We start from the raw sequence: 27,794 nt of genomic DNA on the forward strand, positions 1-27,794 counted from the left end.
GTGCATGGTACCGGATTTCACACTCACATTCAGTGTGTCCTGTGTTGTCAAAGGAGAACTATGGCAACACTGTTCAATCCAAAATCAGAGGGTGTCCTAATTTGATATTGCATGTCTTCCAATGCTAATCATTCTAAGCAATAATTGCACATTTGTACATTAATAAAGCTGGTTGAACTTCTCATTTACTTACGTTTTAACGAGAGCCCATGCCACGGCAGAGATGAAGAAAACTGCTAAAAGAAAGTTACAGATCGTTTAGAAATATCCGTTGGCGTTTTCCAACTTTTTTAAACTGAAGCTTTAACTTTTCTTCCAGTGCTCCGTATCCTGTGGGGAAGGTTTCCAGACACGTAGCGTCATCTGTCGGGACGCCCGAGGACATCCCAGCATCCTTTGCAACAAGAAGGAGAGACCAGTGATAACGCAGATCTGCAGGACTGGGATAGAGTGTCCTGTGTACAAGCTGTTTGATGAAGATGGGGAACAAGGTGAGACAAGATGCTACTCATCACGTTGTTTAATTTCGATGCAAAGCGACTTTGATACAGGGTGTCCAAATAGAAAGAAATAACTAACTAGAAAGCCCTGTATTTGGAGTTTAGTTTACATGTTTCACTTTTTGAATATAACATGAGCTAAGTGGCCAGCCACCCCGGCGGCGAACACATTCAGTCAATCGGGAAAATATCACCCACGACTCGCTTCCGTAAAGTAACGTTTATTGCCCTCACCGCAGCAATAATGCGTTTCTTTAACTGTTGGACACAATAAACGTAAAATAACATATTTTTACATAATAAAAGTAAAAAGTATAATAACTTGTCCTTCTTCAAAATGTAAGCGGACTGTTATTGGTGCAACAATTAATTAAGAAAATTTAAGAGAAAGTTCTAATTCGTGAAGTTTTCATAACAGTGACAGCGCCATAAAAAAATTGATAGAGAGGCACAGGGGTGGCTGAATGTTCTGAAGACAGTAACAATATACCCCTAAATACAGGGTGGCCCCAAAAAAGTAACCGAACGTATTAGTCACTATTATCGTTACAATTTCTTTGACCACCCTGTACCAAAGCAAAATGTAAAAGAGCATTGTTTACTAACGGGGCGGGAAGGGAGTCGAACCTCTATTCCGCTAATATCCTGAATACTGCGTTCTTGTCAGGCTAACGATGCTCTGGCGCTTCGACCCGCCACTATTATAATCCTATGCGAGATTTGTATTCTGTATCCTGTCCATGTGTACTTTTGACTGTGACTTCATCACTTACATCATCATTGTTGCGATTGGCCAAAACTAACAGAAAAGCGACAAAAAACACAAAATAACTTTTTCCTCTTGTCACGACTTATAAGACTGGCCTGAGATTAGTGGCGTGGTCCAGGGGAAGTTGGAGGTACTACACCCTTCTCTCTTGTCTGGATAGGCTTTCCTTAAAAATTGCAGAAAAAGGTGGTAATATATAGGACTGACTGTTAAAAAATGCATAATCCCATTTAACGGAATTTCAGGTACGACACTGCCTCTAATAACTAAGAAATTATTTAATAATCCCATAAGTTTAATACAGAATAACGCATTGTGTCCAGAGCAGATGCCAATGTGTTTTCCTTGTCTGAAAAAAAAATCCATCCATCCGAAATTTGAGAGAACTCACTTGTTTCATTTTCAATCGGTTTACCGATGACTGGCAAGTGCCGCCTCCACCGGCAGTTCGTCCAATTACCATTTGCGGTTGCTACCTGTTCTTGACAGGAATCGTTAGCAGGGTTTAAAGTTGAACAAGGAAACCACTTCAGCCGCAGAGAAAGGTATTTCTCAACTTTGAGAAATATCACCACTATTTCCTCTTCCGTTCGTATTTTTCAACGAAATTCAAAAACTTTTTATTTTTTTTTTTAAATCAAGGAACTTTTCTCTTGCGGACAGATAGCGCCATTTTCAGCTTGATTATTCTATTCTGCAGGTAACAAAACTTGCACTTCAGACACTTTAAAATTTTAACTCATATACTGATGCACTTTTCTTTATTCACACCGCATTACTTCAGGCGTTGGGTTCCGAAAAAAAAACTATCTACGTGTCCGTTGAAAGGCAAATTTATGGGGGTGAATCAGGGATGTATAGTGTTAATTTTTATAATAAAAAGTTCTGAATTACAACAGTATTGGTTCAAAAAAATAATCCAGATGTTTCTGTTGGGATGCATTTTGTGAACACGATATATCAAGTAAATTATAAATTTTCAAATTGTTATAAACACTCTCACAGAGGAAAATATACACACACATCTTACTATATCTTTGTTCCTTTCCATCACTTTCTCTTTATTTTCTTCGTCTTTTTCACTTTCTCTCTCTTTTCTTCCTGTCTCTTTCGCTTTCTCTCTTTTCTTCCTGTCTCTTTCACTTTCTCTCTTTTCTTCTTGTCTTTTTCACTTTCTCTCTTTTCTTTCTGTGTTTTTTGTTTTCTCTCTATCCTTCCTGTCTTCTTCGCTTTCTCTCTTTTCTTCCTGCCTTTTTACTTTCTCTCTCTTTTCTGTCGGTCATTTTCACATTCTCTTTCTTCGTTTTCTTTTTCTGCCTTGTTGCCCTCTCTTTCTTCCTTTTTCCATTTATCTTTATTTGTATCTCTTTTTATTTCTGTATTTTTACTTTCTCTCTGCCTTCCTTCCTCCCTTTTATGTTCTTCTCTCTTTCTTTCTCTTTCTTCCCTTTAATCCTCCTACTTCTCTTTTCCTTCATCTATTTTTACTCCCTTCCTTTCTCTTTTTTTCACTTTCTCTGTCACACACAAAGGCAAAATATCTTCAAATGTACAAATGTTGTTGCTACTTTCGATGATCAGCTTTTGTTACTTTTTGATTCAATTTGGTATGATTGGTACAGGTTAGGATGCAACTTTTATTGGGAATTATCCATTGTCTAGTAGAGCAGTTGATTACAGGACCAGAGATATAATCGTTATCATTTTATAACCTAAAGCTGATAGAACTAGAGGAACAGATATTTTCACTGCTTCTTTGGGCAAGTTTGTTACAAGAAACTTACCCTGGACACAACTTCTTTTTAGAAGCTAACTACATTGAATAAATTATGAAGCAAGTTGTTCTTTTTTTTAACTTTCTGTGTATTTAACTTTTTTTCCAGAGGAGCCCGAGCAACTTCCAGGAAGGGACCACACCCAGCCCTTGGTGCAGCCCCCACCACCCGAGCACCACCTCGCCGGGGAGCAGCTGGTTCAGCACGAGGCAAGGTAAGGCTTTCATTGGGCCAGGAACTTCACGGTGTCCTTCCAAGGCTTATTCCTTAACTTTTCTGTCTTCTTCAGAGTGAAGATTGCCAAATGAGCGTGACTGTGACAGTGGTGGCTTTGTCCTTTATTCTCCAAAGTACTGAGTATGTCTTCTTGTTTGAAATTGGCTCAATGAGGAAATTCAGCATAGGCCCACCTCGAGTTACCAATACTAGTCTCCTTCTCGGGATTGACTCATTATCTAACTCGTAACCTCCTTCTCGTCTCGGTCTCGAATGGAAATTTTCGATCTCGTCTTTAGCGTGTGGGTACTAGTTCAATCCTTTAAGCCTGAAAACCTGATATAATATATCCATATTATGGAGCCAAAATCAAATAATTCATTATTTAAGTACTACATCTGTCGGCCCCCGTGGCGAAGTAGTTAGCACATCACGCTGCGACGCCAGGGGTCCCGTTTTCGAATCCTGGCTTGGGCATGGACGTTTGTGATGTCTATTCATCAATTTCATCATATCATCACTCATCCTCATCTTCGCAAATTAGCCAAAAGTGGCACAAGAAGCGAAGTAAAATAAATCAAATTAAAAAAGTACTACATCTTTAAGAAAAACGTACGATTGATTTTAATAACATTCCTATACATGTGTAGTAATGAATTGTAATGCACACGATTTACTTGATTACAAATTACACAATAGAATGTAGGATTTTTTTTTGGAAATATGTTGTTATTGCAATTTATTTTCAAAATATTTTTTTTAAAAGATTTCTAAAACATTGTGTAAAGATATGGGTCTCATTTTTTTTAATCCTATTACTTTATTTTCTTTTTGCCGATACAAAGTTCAAGAGAGACTAAAAAAAGAGGCATTTGTGTGGGTTAAATGTTCCCAAATGGCTAGAAAGCGTCCACAAAGATACCACGTGCTCCCTATCCATAAACTAGCAGAATGCCATCCCCTTGGGATGTCAAAATAAGTCTCATATTGAAATTTTGAAATTTCATTATATACCTTTCATTCAGTGGCGTATACTGGGTTAAGAACTTGGGCTATCGCACCATATTAGAGTGTTCGAATGGACAAAAATTTGCTGGTGGGGATGATTTTTTTTTTTAAACTCATTTGGGGTGGCGGGTTGTAGTGATGTGACTCTGTGATTAAAATCATATACCTCATAAATAAAACATGAAAATGTACACTGTCAGTATTGAAAGGATTTCAAGAATTTCATTCTTATTTGTCCATATTGTGAAATATTGTGTAGGCCTATACGAGAATAAAAAATAAAATTTCAACCTACCTATTTTCATTATTTTAAGTTCGGGTATTCCTTGTTGGCGCAGTGGTAACGTCGTTGCCTTGAAACTAAGGGGTCCCGGTTTCGATGCATGGTGGTTTAGATAGCACTTTAACTGTAGGTCCTATCCCCATTAGCTTATCTGTTCATAAAGTGGACATACAAGAAAAATCCACAACGATTTGGAGTTTATCGTCATTCGTAAGCCAAATAGACAGCTTGTTAATTATGTCCCTCATTTCAGTTCACTACACAACACAGCATATATCATTCACAAAAATACCATCCACTCACTACTGTATTCACACTCTGCCTCTAAATAAATTCCAGGCACCAAGACCACTCTACGCGATCTAGACTAGAACTGGTCCTTGTCATTTCGGTAATTTTTAGATGCACTCATAAACCATTCCCGCTCAGCCAACAATTTTCTACTCCCCACTGTATCTCTAGTTGTTTCAAGGTCAACGACCTCTTTTCAACTCCTCTGAAAGCGTTCAATGATGTTCTTGTCTCTTCCATATGACACACTTTCCCCTTGCCTGCGATAATTTTGCTTCAAAATTCCCCATTCCTGGGAAAATTACATGCTGGGAAAAATTGGTTTGCCACATTGACCCAGACTGTTGAGGAAGTTCAGAGGGTTTTTATCTCCCGCCATATGCAACCCTGTTCTCTCTCCTGTAACAGTTTGGCTCCACAATTCCCGGATCCTGGGGAAATTACATGCTGGGAAAAATTGGTTTGCAGCATTGATCGGGGCCCTGTCAAGCTTGCCCGACACCCCCGTGGAGTTGCCCGCCGGCGCTGGGCCAGCCGTCTCGCGAATTCAAAGAAAGCGGGCAATATTTCCAACTCCTCTAAGAAATCAGGTTCATCTTCTTATTGAAACGAACAATTTTATGCACATTTTCTGATAGATATTTTTTGTGTATTTTATTTAGTGAGTCTGGGCTTCGCAGATAGCCCCGAATATACGCCTCTGCTTTCATTCTAATTTTCTAAATTATAGTAGGAGACTTAACTCTCGGACAGGAAGTCTCGGTCTTATCTCTATTTCTAAACGGTGTTTTACGTATCGGTATTAGGATTAGGTCAAATCTGACTACATTGAAAAAAAAGGTTCACACTAAATCTTTATTAAGCTTATCGTCCACTAAACCACACCACATGGCTGAGAAGAGATTTGCGTTGGCTGCCATAAGTCAGGAAGTTTGTAGAGTGAAGATTTTTTTCCGGCATCGCCAAATACGCTATCTAATTCTGGAACTGCACGAAGACGACCGAAATGACCCGAGAGCGTCATTTCGGGTGTCTTCGTGCAGTTCCAGAATTATTTACAGAGATGAAAAAAAGGCAAATAAATGCTATCATATCCCAACACATGGCGATTCATAGCGCGGCGGTTCGGCGCAATATTGGGCAACGAAAAGCGACATTTTGGTCTCATGATGCGAAGGAGAAGGTTGTGAATTTTTACCATTTGTTTAATAAAAAGAAATATTCTGCTCCTTTTAAATAGTGTTTTTGTTTTACACTTTTCCTTTGTACGAAGACTTTGACTATTTTAGGCTAGTCACGAAGAGGATGAACGTTAAATAGATGAAATGATGAAGGGACAATATCAAATGACACTCATACCCATGCCAGAATTTGAATTTTATAAAAATAAAATATATGTTTTTGAAAAATACGAATCTGTAGAAAATTATAACAATTAAATTAGTGCCTACTCTGCGGCAAGGAACTATTTTGAAAAAAATAATTATTATTATCATGGAAACCATGATGCATAACTGCATTAAACATGAATGCTTTCGAAGTCGATGTTGACACTTCCGGCAATACTAGAAAGTTGCTTGCAATATTTATCGAAAGAAAAGAAACTTTCAGTACAAAATAAGCACACATCTTTCAAAAAGAAAAAAACGCGCAAATGGTTTGCTGAAACAGTTCCAATCGTGCAGATGGTAGCACTTACCAACGAGGTATTGAAGGAGGTGGTCATTTATTGCACAGTTGCCATTACAGACACCTTTCCCCTATGTTTATTATTCCTTTTTAAAAGTATTGTCGCCATATTGTCATAACTAGGAAGCGGAAGTTGATGACCTAAAAAATAGAATGTCCTAAAAAATTACGTAAAAAATGCAAAAAATGACCATTAAATTTGTAAGTTGCAGGTTAAAAATTGAAATGAAAAGAAAATTGAACAAAATGAAATCTTGCTTTAAAAGGAAAAAAACCGACACAACAAAGGACTGTCACCAGTTCAGCATTTCTTTTGCTCGTAAATTGCAATCCTGCGAGATATATATAGGTCTATGTTCACCTTGGTGAAAAAAGACTTAATAATATTACCAAAATGAAGGAAGTGACAAAATATGACGAAACAACACCGAATATTGCGAAAAATGCCGGAAAAATGCCGCAAATCGGGGAAAATTACCCAAAACCTGAAGATTGGCAAAAAATGCACTTTAGAATTACCTTTTTTTGGTTTCTAGACGAAGTGTAATATTGTGTATATTTAATGGCAATCGTGTCCGAGATGTCAGAAAAAGAGATGACACTTCATCAACTTCCGCTCCGTAGTCATAACTAATCTATTTATAATTGGTCCATCATTGACAAAACTTATCATATTGTAGGCTATGTGTATATAGCATGGGTGAATTAAGTTGGAGGGGGGGTGGCAATAGCCTTCTTCTCGTTGAGATATCAATCATAAAATCACTTGTTAGCATTCGAATAAATGACGATGTCTAATCCACCACTGACGGACAAGGCTTCCTGGTGGCATATTGGTAATCAAGGGCTCTGGGGTTAGGTTCGCTAGAAGCAAATTACACAGTGTTCCAAATCCCACTTTAAATTGTAGATTCAGTCCCGATTAGGCTATCTGAGCTTAAAATGGAGTCTAGACAAACAAAGTCACTGACGTGCTCTCTTTCATTGCCTAACTTTTAAAGCTGTCGGGATTGTGGCACTGCTTTCGGCTTCTTCTAAAATGAGATGAAAACTTTATGTGACCTTCATACAACCGATCCCATACCTCTCGCGAACTTGTCTTTACTTTGAGAATAAGACATGGTTCCGTGGAAAAGTTAAAAGAAGAAGAAAACTCTGCGGTTGACAGATTATTCCCTGCTTTCAAACTGAACCCATTGACCTATTTCGGGTTAATGTTTCTTTCAATACTTCACCGTTGCCTTTTCTAAGTCTCCCGCACTTATTTCGAGAATAAAATATTTGGTATGTAATGGATAGAAAGTAAAAAAAAAAAAAATTGCTACGAATGCCCAGAATTTTCATTTCGTGAGAAGCTGTTGGTTATAGACATGAAAAAGATACGTTATTTTCTTTTTATTCCTTCTGCGCGGCGATCCAAAGTTTCAACATTTCATCCTTTTTCCATTTTTCATGTCACTGAATATTTCAAAATCCTTTCTCTCTCTCTTTTCACGTCCGAGTTCTTGAGAAGCGGTCGTTAGACAACTCAAGTATCACCAGAAATAACGTAAAGTTTGTAAAAGTGAAAAAGTTGACGGTTGGAACTCCCCGCGTGGACGTGAAAAGGTGGGGGGAACTCATCAGGAAATAAGAACTAAACGCGGGAGCTGAATTTTTAAACCTTCCCCCCTCCTCAAAGGATCTTTTATATCCAAACGCATAAGCACAATTGCTCCTACATTATTAACCCTTTAAGTCAGACTGGCGAGTTGCAGGGTAATATCCAAGGAGGTCATTAAACCCAGCTCGTCGGGAGAAACGTTCACAAATCCAGTCTCAGCTGCCATATTCTCATATCCGTTACAACTCCGCTTCCCCCACTGCTAACCAGAAGCTTGTTCCTTCTCCTCCCCTACCCCCCACCCCTTTCCACAGACCCGACCACGTTTATCCTCAAAACCACTACATCAGGCTCAATCTCCTTGCTGCAATATTCATGCAAACCCTTTTGCACCGGGAGCACCTTTTGGGATCTTACCGATGGCCACTTAGGCTTGTTGATCGGATTAACCTACAATCCTAAAAGTATCCGCGTTGGATTGGTCTCGGTGTAAGTAAATAACATATTACATGCACCACGTGTGCCTGTACTCAAAGATACACACACAAAAAAAGTAGTGTGTGTGTGTGTGTGTGTTGTTGGGGGAAGGGGTCAGCGAATCCATTTCGTCAACTAAGGATGGCTTTATGTTTCTACCAAGCGCCCATGGATGTATTTGGACCGAAATCATGTTTGGAAATAGCTGGGCAGCCATTATCTTTTACGTACATGATACTACGTACGGATTTTAGGGGCCAATAATAACGTTTACTGCCTTCTTACCACGGTCAATTTTTATTGCCGTTGTTAGAAAAATGGAAAATTCCATTACAGTCGTTTCGTCCCACCGAACTTCGGTCGGCTTGAGTTTCAGTGTCTGCCATAAAGATGTCAGGTTGCGAGATGCTCAAGAGTACGTGCATGACGAAAGATAATGTACAAGCTGTATTAGTGCAGAGAGAGACTGCATATTTCCAGGGTGAAAACCGCTTAATATAAAAGCATTATGCGAGGTCGGTAACTATCATTATATATATTCAAAATTTGGTGTACTCAAAGATACACACACAAAAAGTAGCCAGACCACAACTCAAGTGTCAGTTTTCCAAAAATAACCCTAGTTTTCAATTAGGAACAAAGAGATAATGCACAGTATTTATACATAATGGCTATTCATAAGTTATTTATAATTTTCACGGAAATGGATCAACACACTTCACCTTTAAGAATATTAAATTGTTTGCATATTTTGTAAGTTATAATTTGATTTTTGAGCCAGATTTAAAAATTATTTGATATTAAAAATAACATTAATTTACTAACAGCTTAGTTACAGTTGATAGATTAATATCTACGTGTCTTGATTTTTATAGAAAACGTGTCAAGATGGAAGGCAAACGTGGCGGAAAGAGGTCTCTTTTTAAGCAGTCAGTCCTATAGCATATCATGTCCTGCATCCAGCTTTCTGCTCTTTGCGAGAAATGGGCGAAATGTGAAGTTTTATGACCCTCAATCAATCATCTCCACGGCGAAAGCTATCTATCGTCGCTTTCTTTTTGTGTGAGATGGTCACCAGGCGCTTGAGTAGTGTTCGAATTATATTTTCGACTTGTCAACTTTAAGGAGCATTTTTTAATATGGGATGGGACCATTGTTTAATATTAGAAACCAATCCGCCTCGGTGACCAGCCGAGTTGAGTGGTCGACTCACGATATCGCTACTCTCGATTCCAAGTTCGAGTCCTGGCTTTGACACATACATAATTTATTTATGTAATGCTGAAAATAGTATACATGTATGCCTCAATGGAACAATGATTCGTGGCATCATTTGTCTAATAAATAAGTAAATTTTGTGTCCGTTTGGGAGTGCCCTTTCATCAATTTCACTCAATCACCATTCATCCTCATCGTCGCGATTAGCGTAAAGAGATAGAAAAGCGGCGTAAATAAGAAAATCATATGCAAGAAAACCGTTCGAGATTTTAATATAATGAACGTCAAGATGTCCTTTCGACTTATTCAGACATATCAAAGAGAGCGACTGTCTCTTTATAGCCGGCCCCAATTGCGGAGTGGTTAGCACATCGCGCTACGACGCCAGGGGTCCCGGGATCGAATCCTGGCCTGGGCATGGATGTTTGTGAGTGTTTCTGTATCAATTTCATCATATCATCACTCATCCCCATCTTCGCAAATTAGCCAAAAGTGGCACAAAAAGCGAGGTAAAATAAAGCAAATCAATCAAAAGTCTCTTTATAGATTGGCGTTGTTTAATTCTCAAAAATTTATTAATTTAGTTTTTTTTAATAAAGTTTTTTTTTTCATTTTCTAATAATTCATTATAGAATTGAATCGATTTTGCTGAGCTAGGTGTAGATGTTGTTGGTCTACCAACCATGGCCGCAGGCAGAAAAAAATTTCGGGGGGGGGGGGGGTTCACTCACAATTGTTCCCATGGGCATCGCAAGATATTTGGATGATAGAAATAATAATAATTATTATTATCAATTAATAATAATTAAAAATTCACAATTAAAACCTAATTGATACCAAACGTATTATTATTATTATTATTATTATTATTATTATTATTATTGTTGTTGTTGTTGTTGTTGCTGTCCTTATATACTTGAGGAGACTTTTCTCCTCTATCCATCATAAGTGTGAATATGCACAAGTGTTTTTTTCGTCTTTTTCTTTGTACGTTTCATGCAGTGAGTACTGAAATGCACAGCTATTATATTTTGTTATTAAATTTTAGGTACCTCAAGAAAAAGCTTTAAAAGTAAGAGATAAATTCTAGTCATAAAGTTTATGTTGTTTGACCATTCACATAAAACTTAATTTTTGGAATTTTGAAAACTGTGGAACCAGTTATTCTTTGGATTAAATTGTAAAACGTAACCTGGTGCCTGTATCGTAACCTCAATTTTTCGATCTAACGCCATTTTTCTTTGGTTATTCTGTTCTAATACTAACTAACTGGACTTTATTTTCGTTATTAACAATAAAACTAAGAAACGTTCTGCTATTTTGTAACTTGCAATAAACGATGTCAATTCGGGGGGGAGGGGGGTTCTATGGACCAGTTCGATCCCACTGACGCTCATATTGTTCTTATACTTACCAAACAGCATTATATACAACCACTACGCACTATACAAGTACAGATGGGGGACAAAATAATACGAACACCTGTGAAAAAGTATGCCACATTTCACACCGGCGGTACAGCAGCACCACCTGGCACTGAAGTCTGCCACCTAGTGGCTGTGAAGGGGAAGGTATTAGTTTGCCAACAGCAGTCATTGGTGGTGCATTCGTCTATCATACGCTCTCAAGAGACACTGCAATGTCAGACCTGACAGAGTTCCAAAGAGGCATGATTGTTGGAGCACGTTCAGCTGGAGCCACGGTGACTGAAACCTCAAAGCTTGTTGGGTGTTCAAGGAGCACAGTATCAGCCGTCATGACAGCGTACACAACACAAGGTAAGATGGCGTCTTCAAAGCACAACAGTGGACGAAAGACAAAGCTTGCTGCAGGCGCGGTTGGCCCTATAGCGCATAGGATCAGTGAACCCCCAGTAATATACGATAATCAACTCGAGAATGAACATTAAACAACGTCTTTACATTTTCACATTATTTCAATAAAAATTCTACACAATAAGTCATGTATTTGTGTCCGTAATACGGCGAACTCTTTTGCTGAGAAGAAGAAACCGCGAATCGGCCGCCCTGATACAGACCCTCAGTTGAACCCCCACAGGACAGCTCTTGCCATTGTGAAAGCTTCGTGCGGGAGCAGAAGCTCGAGGAGGGTATAGGACAAAATACATGGAAGGTGAGATTTGCAGAACCTATGTTCAACCCAACGGTCATGCGCAGTTCGTTCTCTCGCAGAAGCCGCGGGACAAGGCTCCGTTCTCGCTGCTTCCTCCCTTCCAGTGTTGCTGTGTGCGGTTCAAGTTTGAAGCGCACACATTACATATTCAATCTTCTCTTTGTATCATTTTTGTACCGAACTTCTTGGAATAAATGCAAGATTGTGGCAGAGATGGATGAGTGGAAACAAATAAAAGCTGGAATTAGATGCAATGAATTAAAATAAAGGATATACACTACCAAAACAGCTCGTGCATGCATTCAGAGGTTTTTCCTTAAAGGTGGAAACACTTCGGGTTCGCGAAAGAGAAAGAATGGCGCGAAGACGAGACTCGCTGTCGTTCGGTGTCAAAGTCTCAAGTTCGTTAGTTTTTGAAGTGCTTGGATACTTGTTGGAAAGTATTAAGTGATGCTGCGAGTGAAGCGAGGGATGGACTTTAACTAGGTTATGTCATTTGATGCAGTGTAGGCGTTGCTGTCCGCGCAGGTAAGAAATGACCGATAGAAATGCACATAATTAACGTAAACAAACTTCCTTGTCCACTGAAAAAAGCGTGTGCTGGTCGACCAGTCCCAAATTTGAACAAACCTGTCGCGTATCAATGAAAGGGTCTCAGGTTCGATTTCTAGTATGCACATGCCATTAGTTGCCATTTCCCTTTAATAAATGTAGGACCAGTTCTGATTAGTCGGCATGGACGTCCGGAAGGGGAAAAGGGGGCCGCCCCCATGGAAATTGAATGTAAACCAAAAATTATATATTACAGGCATATAATTTAATTTCAGTCACAGTAATTTTTGGTAATCATTATAAAAGCGTTGCAGTAACTTCAGACTGAAGGAGTGTTTTTTGCTCCTCCTGGGGAAAAAATATATTACTTGCCCCTACTTGAGGACGTCCATGATATTCCAACAAAACTCAACTTTTTTCATAAAGGCACAATTTATTGTAGTTTCAGCCCTAAATTTATTCGCACACCCCTAATACAAAACCTTATACTCCCAGATAAAAAAAAAAGGACAATTCTTTTAAGCCCTCCCTCCCCTCATCCTTTTGTTAGGCGAAGGAAGTCTATTTTGCGGAAACTGAATATATGTCACATGACTTCAGTGAACCCCCGGGTAAATAATGCACGAGCCGCGCCTGGCTTGCTGCTTGGGATAGGAGGGTGTTGAAGCGCATAGTGGCCCGAAAGCACAAGCAATCGTTATCCGAGATAACATCTGAAATGAACAGGCATCTCCAGGACCCCATTTCAACCAAAACTGTCAAAAGGGAACTCCATGCTGCAAACATTCATGGCCGAGTGGCAATTCGTAAGCCATTGGTGACATCACGTAATGCTGTCAAGCGACGCCAATGGTGCAGAGCTCACAGAAGTTGGTCCCCACACCAGTGGCAACAAGTCATCTGGTCTGATGAATCAACATTCACGTTATTTCAGACCACGGGGCGCGTTTATGTGTGGAGAACGCCTCGAGATGCATTTCATCCTGACTGCCTCTTGCCGACCGTGAAGCATGGAGGTGGGTCCATTATGGTATGGGGCGCGATATCTTGGCATGGTGTGGGACCACTTGTTTTTCTGCATGGGAAGATCAATGCCAGTCACTATCGCAGCATTCTGGGGGATCATCTCCATCCTTTTGTCCAGACTTTATTTCCTGGGGACCGACCGCTTTTTCAAGACGCCAACGCTCCTATCCACACTGCTGAGTCTGTCCAAACGTGGTTTGAAGAACATGACGATGAAGTAGGACATCTTGAATGGGCCCCACAGTCTCCTGACCTGAACATTATAGAACATTTGTGGGGATATTTGGAGTCCAAACTTCGTGCTCGAAGTCCGCCTCCAGCCACACTTTCGGAATTGGAGACTGCTCTGGAGGAAGAATGGCTCCATATTCCCTTAAACATTGTGCATGACCTCTATGCGTCCATCCCACGTGGCATACAAAGTGTACTTCAGTCACAGGGTGGTCCAACCCCCTATTAATAAAGATTTTCTCTACATTCACAGGTGTTCGTATTATTTTGTCCCCCATCTGTATGTGCTTTATAAGACCGCATATAGGTTAAATGTATGTACTATATCGATCGCTGGGTGAAGGGTAGTGAATGTAATGCGCTACGAAGCTGGATATCCTAGGTTTGAACTCTTATAAAGGGTGTTTTAAACCCTTATCGAACAGGGAATTTAAAACTTTGAACGAGAATATTGGGACAAACACAAGGGAATTTTCAGTCTGATCCAGGAACAGCACTGGAAAGAGGACAGCAGAAGTGAAAATGAAGGTGGGTAGCGATTCTGAGAATTAAACCCGTTTCGCTCAAATTTAAGAATTCAGAATGTTTGAAAATTCTAGTTTGATCATTTCAGAATTGTCTCCCTGTTGTTTTTTGTGAAACTGCGAATAATGTTTCTAAACTTTCATTAATCCAATATGCCAGAAGTTTCGGGGGAATTTGAACCCTAACCCCCCGTCCTCTAAATACAGCCATGCTACCAACTAACGGGATGAAACGAGACTGAAGTTTTACAATGAGACCGAAAACAAATTTTAAAATTGATGAGATTAGACTCTGTCTGTTTTGTCGATTCTTGTCTCGATGCAAACAGTCTTCTGGGAAGTGCAAATTGCAAATATAATTTCTTTATCCACACCTTTGAGACTGCGCTCATTTATCCTGTGTATTGAGAAGACCTTTCATTAACAAAAAAGTACTACCAGGTTGTGGAAGAATTCAAGGCAATCATGCCGCCAGGGACAGGGGCGAACTTCCCCTCCCCTTTCCTTGGTCAACAGGTCTGTCCCCTACCGCCCCAAGCAAAAAAGTGAAAAAACATTCTCTTTCAATTGAAATATACATTTTTGTAAGGTACTTTTAGTTGTTTTCTAAATGTGACTGCTCCCATAAAATATTACCACCACCCCTCTCTGCCTCACCACTCATTGTATTCTGGCACTGTCACTGATTCATGGCTTTAATTCATGGCAACCAACATCCTTTCTTGTGAAGCATTTTTTTTTCAGACATTACTTTCACCTTGTAAGAAATATGCAAGTTATGATATTTCCCAATGCACTTGTAAAGCTTAACAAAATATTTTCTATGTGTAATATAAAAATAAATTTAATGTGTGTGTATTTGAGAATAATTGTAGTTTTTTTAACAGTCTATGTTGTAGAGAAATATGTTACCGGAATAAGGGACGTGTGGGCGATTGTAGGCATGTTTGTTTTGAATTTTTTAGGTTGCATCACTACATTTTAACGCCAGAAAATGTAAGTTCATAGCAATAATTTTATTTGCTTTTACTTGGCTATTTTGAACCTCTTTGGGATAACTTGTACAATGAGGGTGTTTAGTTGAAACTGATTTGCGAACAATCATAATGAAATTCCCGTGCATTTGTTGGTACTCGAACCCACACCCTTCGGCAGCGAGATAGCGAGACGCATACCTCGGCCACCAAGGCGACCCCTAAAAGTAGGGGAGGCGTAGGGAAGAACTTATCGTAAGTAATTGGATATTGTATTTTCAAGGATTAGCGACGTGAATTACCAAAAGTAAAATCGAAAGAGAAGTTTAACCAGGAAGAAGAAAACACTAAAGTACATATGATTTTGATTTCTAAAGAATAAATGTAATTAAGCCTGGATTTTCTGGTGGGAGCTTTGTGAGTTCAGCCCTGTTTAAAACAAAGTTACCCACTGGCAACGAGGAATTGATTTGGAAAGGTCCGCAGAATGAAAGAAATAAGACACTGGAACATGAACAAAAAAATATGCAAAATTACGAATAATCTGGCATAACCGGCCTCCCCGATGGCGCACTGGTAGCGTCGTCGCCTTGTAATCAAGGGGTCCCGGGTTCGATACCCGGTGTAGGCACAAATGGTTCGGATCCCACTTCAAACTGTAGGTCCAGTCCCGATTAGCCTTACTGTGCATAAAGTGGACTTAAAACAACAAATCAATCAATCAATCAATCAATCTGGCATAACCTGGATGTAAATATGTAGTCTCACTTTCTGAATATGACGCAATGCTATAGGCACATGCAAGTAATCCTGGAAGGGAGGGAGGAATACATTATATTGCTAGTCCCTGGTCTCCAGATAAGGAGATACGATTACAATTAGATGGCGCAGTGGTAGCGTCGTTGCCTTGTAATCAAGGGGTCCCGGGTTCGATACCCGGTGGAGGCACAAGTGGTTCGGATCCCACTTTAAACCGTAGGTCCAGTCCCGATTAGCCTTACGGTGCATAAAGTGGACTTAAAACACCAACTCAAACCTAACCAAAAAAAAACGATTACAATTGAACCACTCAGAAAATTCATGATTATATATGAATGGCTTATTGCAGAAAGGGACCTGAGTCACTTTTGCACAATTCTGAGAAAAACAATGAAAAATCGTATAATATTAATAGTGTAAGAAAGAAATGTGCCGTTGTTGGCTCAAATATTCAACATAATGAATAGTTAATTTTGCAACCCTCAATGCACCCCCCTGCAGTATGCTGCTAGACACAGTGGAGATGAAAAAATTAACTCCGATACCTCAAAAATGTGACTCAGGTCCCTTTCTGCAAAAAGCCATTCATATGTAGAAACAAGAGCTTTGATTGTAGCAGCATATACTTTCTAGATTTTTGGTCTTTTTTTTCGAGAAAACACTGACATTCCAAACTATGAGAAATTACAACGTGAACCTATTTGCTACCACAGATGTCTAGACAATACCGAAAGCAAACAGCACAAAAAAATTTGCTTGATGCTCTAGTAGGAATTGTAAACAGACATACTTTTTCAGAATTTGGAATACCATAGCGCTTTTCGAAAGAAGATAAGTTTTCGAAAAAGTATTTGTTGTCGCGGGCCAAAGGCCCAGATGCACCTTAAGATATGGCAGTTTTGGAAGAACGCTTGGAAGTATTGTCGAGGCAACAGAGAGACAAAGAAAATTAGAATTCTAGATGATTTCAAAGAACCAAGTTCAGTAGATTGTAAGTAGAGGAAATATCATATTCACTTATGATAAAAGAAAATAATCAGAAGAGTTTGGCATAAATATCTTGTCCACTCAAGCATTCATGTTTACGAGTTAGGTACTACTCCTGTCACAATGCTTAAGGTATAGTACATGATATATCTACCAAACACACACTCGGGGTGATCTATACCGCGATTGATCCTTCTTGTGTATCCACGCTTGTCGCCAATTGACAGGTTAGTTATAACAATTAGGGAGATACTTGATTCAAAATTGATGCTTGGAGTGACAAATTATTCCGTCTCCGTTAGTGCGAAAAAATAAATGGTGATGCGCAATAACGCATAAAAGTGTGTCTATGAAACATTTTAAAATGAAACTTAGAATGTATGTCTGCATGTGAAGTTTAACAACTGCTTCATTAGAGATACTGTCATCTCAGATGTAACGGTACTCGCTCCCTTTACACCTTTTACCAGAATTTAGAAATATATATGTAATCCTTACCTTCACGTACTGCCTAATTCTAAAAGATGCCTTAATATGAAACCATCTAATGTAATCTGGGGAGCTAAATCTTTGTCATGTTAACTCCACTTCCTTTCTGATCGGGTTCAAATAACCTTAACTTACTGTCCGTAAGTTTTCTGTAGTCTTAACATTAATCTCCCAATTCCATTTAGTTGCGATGCATCATGGTAAGTCCCTGACACTTGGGAGGAATTCGCACCAAAGAGACATGTCAGACTGTGGTGTATATGATGTGGTACGCCACTTGGAAACTAAACTTGAGACACAAATGCAACCTTTCGTGGTATTTCGCTTCACTTCAGTGTGAAGGTTTGTATTGTTTATGAAAATTATTTTCCAAGTGGCTTGCCAGGTCATATGCACAGTGTCAGTTCTACGTGAAGACCGAAGAAAGTATCTTTAGGTGGTTTTAATGGTTTCATTGAGAATGCGTTAAATGTGTCTTTGTGTGTGTTTGTGTGTGTGTGTGTGTGTACGAGCTCGTGTTTGCGTATGTGCTATAATATTTATAGTTCTTGTGAATGTCAAACATCAGTAAAATAAGTGTAACGAAACAGCTTCTCCTTTTATGTGTAAAAAATTAAGTTTTGAGACTTGTATGAACGTTTATACAGAACATGTTGCATTATAAGTGTAAGATATTTAGTGCTAAAAGTGTTTTAGTAAAAGTTTATTTCTTTTTGTGCAATTGTACCTAGTATTTAAGGGTGAAAGACTGGAACTTACAATATAGGTAAAAAATGAAGAAGCTTTCAAAATACTTCCATATTTTCAGATAAGTTACTCATTATTTTAGTATGTTGGGCCACAAGTTACCGTACTACCTTAACTAACTGCCAAATACGTTACAACATGTTTATTTTTACACCCTTTGCCTTTTGTAGTTAAGATTACATTAAAAATAATACTAAACATTATATTTTCGTACTTCAAAGACAATATAAGTTTATGATTACATCTCGGAATTAGCTCCGTAAAGCTGTGTGTTGAGTCCTTAACCACACAGTTTTAATGTTCCCGCTTGTTTTTACAACACTTGGGTGGTGTTACACGCAAGATTTACTCAAAGTTCAGTTGTCCTCACTTCTGCTATGTCGTGTTATGTTTCTGTAAATTCCTTCTTTCTATATTTTTAGTTTCTTCGGCTTTGTTTTTTTCTATAATTTCTTCTCATAGCTTAAAGAAAAAAGAAATGTCATGCCGGAAAGGAGGAACAAAGAGAAACCTAAAATCAAACGAAAGAAATCCACGCCCAAAAATCAAAAAAATTAGAGCTTCACATTGTTGTGTATAATTTTCAGTCTTCACCAAATCTTTTCTAGCACTACCTTAACCTGAAGGCGTTCCGTGTTGGTTTTTCAGCAATTTTAAAGTCTTCTTTGCGTGCGGTTGGCTATATTTGAGGTACAGTATGCTCAAGATATCGACATGGCCTTATGAATCTTCTCACATTCCACTGCTACATCACCAGCACTCTTTTTGACTTGTCGGCGATTGCGTCAAAGTTGGTTTTGGTTTGTTCCTTTTTTTTTACTTATTATTTTTTTTATTGTTCACTTTTCCCCTACACACCCCCTCACTGCTAACAGCCTTGTTCTCCCCCCACAGTTTCGCCACAGCACTTTCTGTCACACTTTCTTCTTTCACTCTCGCTTTCACCGGAATGTCCAAAAGCTTGCAACCATATGCCTCAAGTTTCATGTTTCTCCTAAAAAAAAAACCTTATAGTTCACTATGCATGCTTATTTTTTTAAAGATAATTTGTTACCTTTTCTTTCAAGCATTTCAATAAAAGTGTAACGGAATAAAAATACAAGCTGTGAATTATTGAACTTTGTCACACACTCGGAATATGTGGTAACTGACACATTAATATTAGCGGTTCAGCATTTCGAAGTGTCGAAACTCTCAAATCCATGGCCATTATGTGAAATGTTCTATTGCCTGGTCTCAACATACAAGTTTGCGGTGTTTCCCGCTAGGTGTCAGAGCGAAACGCTTAACATGTGGGTCTTACTTTTCACACCAACTTGTAACACAAGCACCGCCATTCGCTCTATGACGTCACAAAGAAAACAAAGAATTTTGTGAAATATTAAGGTAACCAAGGAGGCTAACTAGAGTGACCTACTCACATCATAGATTGAGAAACGCCATGAAACGTAATTCGCTTACGTGGACAGCGCATGAATATATGAATACCTGTCCCGTTTGCTCATGACGTGATACAGCGAAGGCGGAGCTTGTGCTCCAAGTTGTTGTGGAAATGTAAACCCGAAACATAGCCTCTGTTCACATTTTCTGTGCGAAGATAAAGTTGTGTTTTCCCTGCTACCAATGCTTGCAGATTCTACAATGTCAGTCCAAAGTTCAACGTAGAACACCTTCATCCCTATAATGAATATTGCGCACTTAAAAAGCACATAATTGTCGATCACGTGATGAACATTTTATATCCCTTAATAATCTCTTTCAACGTTTTTGGACACTTGTGGAGCAAAGAAACATGACTTTTCGAGGTACCGAATCATCGTTCTTCAGACAACAAATAAACACAAACACATTCATAGTTACGTGGAATTTTCACAGCTATATAAACGTGGATAACAAGAAACAATATTCCACTAGCATGGTAAGATGGACTTTAAGATTGAGTGGAAGTGTTGCAGGAGTAAATTCCAAAGCATTTTCAAGATTAATCCAAATGCTTTCTTTGTCTGAAGAAAATTACAACATAACTACACGAAGTATCTGCTGTTCACTTCTAGGCCTTGAGCCAGGCAAGTTGTCGGTACCACTCGGGGGGACTGGTTCTAATATGATTTTTTGGTAAGGTTGGGATGCCTAAATATGGATAATATGTGATAGCAATTCATAACTGTTTGCCTTCTGTGTGTTATCACTCCATTCCCCCAGATACATTGATGTAAATGGAAAGTATTGATATTTTTTAATATTTTGACTTTTACTATTAGAAATTACAATTACAGTAATTCTGATCTAAATAAATAATAATGATGATAATAATTAAGATTATAATAATAACACTAATGAAAATATGTGAATATTTTAATAATTTAATTTGACAAGTTGGATGGTATTTAACACCATTACTGGAGTCAATTGGCTATTTGCCCATCATTAATGCCGATATTACTGAATTGACAACTGAAGTGCGCAGCTGTGAGAATGACAGTAGCAGTCCAAGGACAGTGTAAGAGTTCATTGAGGAACGTGGGCAAGTGGACAATGCCTCTAAAGTGCGATTTACCTGAATCAATGGCGTGGAGAGCCCTAGGAATGATGGAAGCTGGACAGACAGCGAGAGGTAACTGTAGCCCTTGGAGTGTCTCAAAATGACATTTCTCGCCTGTATATTCGGTTCCAAACAACGGGAAATGTGCGACGAAGGCAAGGTCAAGGCCGTCCGTGAGCAACAACAGCAAGAGACAATGGGTACCTCTTGTTAACAACCGATTGGAACATACGACAGAATGCAACGCAACTATAACATGCCATTTTCACAGCAATAGGGCGCAGATGTCATCTCAAACTGTCTGCAATCACCTTCTTAAAGATGGCCTCTATGCGTATAGACTCATGGTGTGTGTTCCATCACCGTACAGCTTTCAGTCTGTAGAAACTTGGCTTAGGAACATCGCAATTGGGGCCGCAACGAATGGGGTTGAGCGGTGTTCTCCGATGAGTCACGATTCAGCACCCAGCCTTACAATAGACGTGCCTAATCTGGAGGGAATGTGGAACACGCTATAACCCTGGTTTTGTTCAAGAGACATTCTATAATGGAGGTGGTGGAATGATTTTGTGGGTTGGAATCAAAATTGTGGGACGTACGGACCTCCATGTCATCCAAAATAGCAGTTTGACGGCCCTTAGATATAGGTACGAGATCCTGAGACCTCTTGCCATGCCGTGCGCAGATGCAATTGATGATTGTTTCCTTTTCATCGGCTATAATGCTTGTCCTTACAGAGTTCTATTAGTGCACAACGCGCCAGAGGACGAGGAAATCGATAGTATGGAGTGGTCACCGTCATAACTGGGCTTAAATCCCATAGAGAATGTCTGGGATGCACTTCGCAGACGCATTCTAGGTAGGATGGCACCTCCCTCAACTCTTCCAGAGCTGAAATTTTGCGAAGTGAAGAGTGGCGAGGAATCTTCCAAGCTCTCATCGATCACCTCATCGAGTCCATGCCACACAGATGTGCAGCGGTGTTGACCGTTCGAGATCACACACCATACTATGGGTGAGTTACTGCTGTGGCCATGTCCGTTTCTGAGCTGTTCTATTGGTACACACATTGCTCTATAGTGACGCACATCGTGTGAGCATTGGTTCAAGCGACTGTAGGCTCTTTCTGTTACCTGTACTAATCCATACTCTACTGTATCTGTTCTCTGAATGTTCTTTCAGTTGCATAAACATTCGGCTGTACATGGTTTTCGTTTAGTTCTTTCTGTCCCTCTCTTCATCCAAGAAGAAGGCAGTGGATAGTTATGGCAGGTCATTATCAGACAAGACACTACTTGGTCGAATTATTGTGACAGCACAGAATCGGAATCTTCAAATGGGCTTTCTCTTAGAACCATTATCATGGGCATTAGAAACATACTTGCAGAAAAATGTTATTCTCCCGGAGGAAATATCTGGAAATTCAGCCACTGCGATTGATGGTATGCCTCTTATTCAGAGCGTAAAAGAAGAGGAGTCAAACTTTGGTGAGGTCCATCTGCCTTGTCCATTGCTTTCCAGAAGGAAATACTAGTCCAAGAATCGATGTCTGTTTGATACGTACAATGAGACATCTATAAGGAACACCGAAAGGATAATCACATGGGAAGAACTCGAGCATCAATCAGAGCATCTCATCTTCCCAGATTGTCAGAAAGTGAAGGAAATTCCTAAGTCACGTAATGAATAAAACAACTCTAATTGCATTTCTTGTTAACGAATGTAGGAAACCAGATCATTTTGTAAATATTTTGAATAAAACAGGTTCGATACCCGGTGGAGACACATAGTGGTTCGGATCCCACTTTAAACTGTAAGTCCAGTCCCAATTAGGCTCACTGTGCATAAAGTGGACTTGAAACACCAAATAAATCAACCAACCAACCAATCCATTAGAAACTACGCCAGACCCTGTGGCCGAGTGATTAGCACATTGCTCTGCGACGCCAAGGGTCCCGGGTTCGAATCCCGCTCGGGCTTGGTTGTTTGTGAATGTCCATTCATCATCATTTCATCACTCATCCCCATCTTCGCAAATTAGCCAAGAAGGCACAAAACGCGAAGTAAAATAAACTATAGCAATCAATCATTAGAAACTGCAAACTGCATCCTCTGTCTAAATAACATCAGGTGATCTGACAAGTGCCGACTACCCACACGTGACTATCAATGAGTGATGACACCTATTCAGAAGATGATTATGATGAATGTAAATAATAAAATTTTGTTTATGTTAAATTATAACATACATGCGTACCTAAAATTTAGCCACTATTATTATTGAAAATTGTAAGTAAAAATTATGCAATTAATCTATGTTAGTATATAAGCAATATAATAAAGTTTTATCATTATTATAAGGATTATATTAATATTATTACACTTAATAGTTATAATTATTATAAAATAATATTGACTTTAATAAGTCTGATGAAATTAAATTTATTTATTCAAATATTTTTTATAAAAAATATGAAAACCATTATTTTTCAACTATGGTTACTAATTAAATAATATTATATAAAAAGCAAAAAGTTATGAGATGCTATCACACGTTTTCCAGTTCCAGGCATCTACACCTTGCAAAAAAAATCATATGAGAACCCATCCCCCCCGAGTGGTACCGATCGCCTAAATTTGAGGTCCTGGCTCATGGACTATTCATCATAATTATCATTCATATACAGTGTCACGATCAACATAACCGTGTGGAGGTAGAGCTTCACACATTCTCGATCTCGGCGTTCGTGGACATGATGTGATGAGCACCATGCTCCTGACGAATTTACCTCCCGTACACCTAATGAAGATGAGAAACTTGGTGAGCCATTCATGCTGGGACATTGACGGGGAAATTCCTACCGGAAACCGAACCCTAATCTCCTGCCACCTGGACCACCGCGTTATCGGCGAAATATTTCTAACGTATGGTTCCTCTTTTTAATATTTTTAATACTATTCAGTAATTTATAAACATACACTATTAATCAAATCACGTTATACAGAACTGAAACGCTTATTTTCGATGATGACATTTTAGTAAATTTTTCCCTACTGCACTACTTATTACAAGAAGTTCAAAAGATCATGCCCATCTAATTATATACAACCAATCTCAATAGCTTCTTCATTACACATTAATTCCATCGTTGTATGTAGGCGAAAAATGCAGTAGCTTTGTGCTTAAAGCATCGTTACTTGAATCTCTTGTGTCCTTTGTTCGTAGCATCTCCGACGAATGGAATCCACCATTGTTTCTTCAGTCTCCAAACATGAAATCAGAGAGGTATGGCAAAAATAACAAAGTATCCCGACCCTACCTGTCTGTATATGTGGTTACCAATCTGTGTCGTGTGTAGAAGTATTAGCATGCTATATTATTTTTTTTTTTTTTAGAAAGATGTGCGAAAAAGATAGCAACGCCATATCAGAATGCATGGGGATGGGATATCCTCAATGTGCTGTTTTTTGTTGTTTTTAACATGTTTAGTTCTGTGCGTGTGGCTCATTTCATCTACGTTAAATTTTAATCTCAAATATAAGTTTCCTATGTTTCTGTGTAAAAATAAATTTTGCCAACAGTGCAAAGTGATATATTAATATGAAAATCGCAAATACAACAAATCGCACCTGGAGTCGTTGCAATAAAATCAAATAAGACAATCATATTTAAAAGTGAATTAATGTATATCCAATTTAATTTTATAAAAGTGTTTTTCTCATCATGTGATTGATCTTAGAATAAAATAACAGAAACGAAATTTCAGTGGTGACTTAAAATAACATATCACGTAGCTTTCTTTGTAAGATTATACGACGTATCATATTTAGTCCTTCATAAATAGGTCATCTTTTACTACAATGTATTGCCTTTCAAGTTTCGTCTCATGATGTAAAAGTGTGATAGTTTTGACTTTATTTAATCTGTGATGTTTCATTATTATTATTATTATTTATCATGGCCTTTCTGCCACTTTTGTCTAATCGCTAAGGTGAGGATGAGTGATGATATGAAGGACCACTCACAAAGAACACACATGCCGAGGCCAGGATTCGAACCCGGAACCCGTGCCGTAGTAGCATGTAAAATGATGAGAAAGCACTAGAAGTGTTAGGGAGATTACTATAGCAAACCATATCGTATCATGAAAAATGCATTGCAAACATAAACACGTAGTAAACACGAACGAATAATAAACATTAACAGCCGAATAACAACAACGCCTATTTTTTAAATTTTTACAAGGGTCAATATAGCAATGAGATAGGTTTCATAGTAAGTAGAACCTATACCAATGGAGTAATTGCATCTTAACTGGTGTTTCAAATTTCATAATTTCGCCCATTACCGCATTATACCTAAAAGTAATACTTTTCAGTCTTCAAAGAACTACTCTCTCATTTTTCAATGAGTCGCACGGCAGAAAATAACCTTCTACCCGCACATTCCAACTCTCACAAGCCGAAATAGAATTCGCAATAACTGCAATCTGATTCCCCAAGTAATCAGTACTTCCTTCGACTAAATAATCCGTGCTATAATTAATGCAGAGCGATCTTGTGGAACATCCATGCTGTAACCTATTCGAAACCTACATGGAGATCAAAATTAGGGTCCATAAATTTACCCATAAAAGATCGTAAAACAAATGCTAAAGGTAAATAATCAATAATTTTAAAGCTTCACAGTTTCGTTCCTAATTTTATTTTGCTGCATGCTCTATAAGAATTTTATATATGCCCTTTGTTGATTGGTACTTCATGTAGAAGTTTGAGCTTTAATTTTAGTATGTGGTAGTATTGCATTTGAAAGGTCAAAGAACGTCGTTCGATTTCAGCATGATATAAAGGAGTAGCATATTTTATAAAAGTGGCACTATTGTTATGTCAATCCCTTTAAAGACTGGGGAATATCTTCACTTACCAGGCCCAGTACTGTCAAGAAAATTAATACACAATGCTAGACAGAGATTGTCCTGCCATTAAAAATGCCACAATTAGATCATTGGAGTTGTTTCGGTTCTGTTGTGTTCAGTTCGTTTCTCGCCCTATTTATTACTATTTTTAATGTCCGTTCATTATGAATTAACATGTTTGCTAAATGACATAGATTTATTCGAGTTTTAAGGTAAGGTAGACGGTGCCAGGATTTCATGACAATTTAAGATTTCTTAATGGATTTTTTCATGTACTAGCGTGCCTATTCGAACAACAAGGAAAATATTTCAGAAAATAAATGTCCATAATTCTCCTCCTTGGTGAGTTCTTTATAAAATAATGCATCAATTAACAAATATTTTGCATTTATCATTTATCTTTGAGACGATTATCTATAAATAGTGCATACATTCAAAGAAAACAATTATATTTCTGTTTATTTTTCTTCGGAACCAATAAATGCTGGAACGATATCTTTAAAGGCGGTCACGACGCTTTCATCGTTAACTTTGACCCTATTATCCTTATTTCTTTCCCATCGTCATCGGTCGAATCACAATCGTTAGTCCTTTTGTACAACCATAGTGCCTTAAGCGCTTGTTTGATCGCCTTTTAGTAACTTAACCTGAAGATTTTAAAAAGCTGATGGGATTGGATTTCAATAGGGGCAGAATATGTTTGCTGCTTTTTCTTGTCGTATCAGCATTTAAGACTCCAGCGTGTTAACCGAATATTACTGTAATGAAAACTTTCCCCTTACAGTCAGTAAACTCACTCGGAATATAATGTGGCATTTTTATCTTTTATGTACTTTGTAATATTACTTTTCGTTGCCTGTCCTGCCAAGCCCTTAGTTGCTTAGAATGTGAGAGAAAAGTTATACGTTTTTTTGTCTCAATAGATTATTCGGTAAATTTCTATCCTATACCCCATTCAGGTATATTTCGTTTCTTGTTTTCTCGTTCCTGCCATCGTAGAGTAATATAACCCTCCCTCCCTTACAGCACAGGTTATAGAAATATATTTTTAATAATATTGGCACTTGCATGGTATCCATTACATAAAATTAGCTTGAGACAAAACTTTGTATGAAAATGACTTATTTATAATGAGAATCAGCATGTAAAATAGAAAAAACTAGTTTCAACCCTGGTTATTGGTAGAGGTAAATAGGAAACAATTAAAACTTTTATGAGTGCATGGTTATAAAAAAAGCCTATGCTTGGGAACATTTCTTGTACATTGGTTTAGTAGGCTTTTTTGCAATATAGATATATATATATATATATATATATATATATAAGGAGAGAGTTTAGCAGAAAACAAATGTGTATTTTAGTTTATTGTGTATATTGCCTTGAGTATGTATTAGGACGTCATGACGTTCACAGATAATTCCAGCATGCTGTACAATGACCATCGTTAGAAAGTGTGACATTAAAAATATTGGAAAGATCATTTCAAAATTGCATGGTGAAAAATATACTACTTGGAAATGTTATCCAACGAATGGAACTTGTTCTAAACAAATGTCATTATTTTTAAACAGGTGGTAGTTGTGTGTCGTAAGGTGATTAGTAATGTATGTGTTGTATTGCTAATTCTTTTGTACCAATGTTAACAGGTAACGTCGAAATAAATATACGTAAGTCTTACATGAGATTCACATATTTTCCCCAGAAGGGATGTTTTTTGTGTACATGTGGTATCACTGTTTTTCTCAAGATGACTCTTAGAATGTAATTTTTATGCACTTTTATAATGTGAGCATTGCTTTGTGTATCCATCTGGGATACTTGCATGTTAAACTCAAGTATTTTGGATGGAATATGGTCTGAAGTTGAATAACTGGTCAAATAATTATAGGTAAAAGGGGGCACATATACACATCTCTAATAATGTAGCATAACACGTTCACAGAAAGAATTGTGGGAGGGGCGATATTTTAAATCTGTCCTTGCTTGGTTTAGTACAAGTTTCTTTAACTACTCCGTTACCGAGAGCGGTTTATTTTTATTTTTAACATTTAACATTTGCATATTTGCTTCAGATGTTTCCATAGA

At 38.2% G+C, this 27,794-nt stretch overlaps 1 protein-coding gene across 3 annotated transcripts in view; it reads left to right on the plus strand.

The window, feature by feature from the left end:
* Positions 1 to 27,794, plus strand: part of nolo (ADAMTS-like no long nerve cord) — a 752,674-nt gene that overhangs the window by 647,921 nt on the left and 76,959 nt on the right. Inside the window, exons 10-12 of one of the 3 annotated variants that reach the window (XM_083130826.1) lie at positions 320 to 491; positions 3,153 to 3,258; positions 18,900 to 18,941. In XM_083130826.1, the coding sequence (XP_082986952.1) occupies positions 320 to 491; positions 3,153 to 3,258; positions 18,900 to 18,941 (320 nt within the window). Of the gene's footprint in view, positions 1 to 319; positions 492 to 3,152; positions 3,259 to 18,899; positions 18,942 to 24,019; positions 24,080 to 27,794 lie in introns of all 3 variants that reach the window. The other 2 variants (XM_083130827.1, XM_083130828.1) reach the window with 2 other exon arrangements.

Source organism: Lepisma saccharinum, chromosome 11 (assembly GCF_977018435.1).
Source record: "Lepisma saccharinum chromosome 11, izLepSacc3.1, whole genome shotgun sequence".
NCBI classification, from domain to species: domain Eukaryota; kingdom Metazoa; phylum Arthropoda; class Insecta; order Zygentoma; family Lepismatidae; genus Lepisma; species Lepisma saccharinum.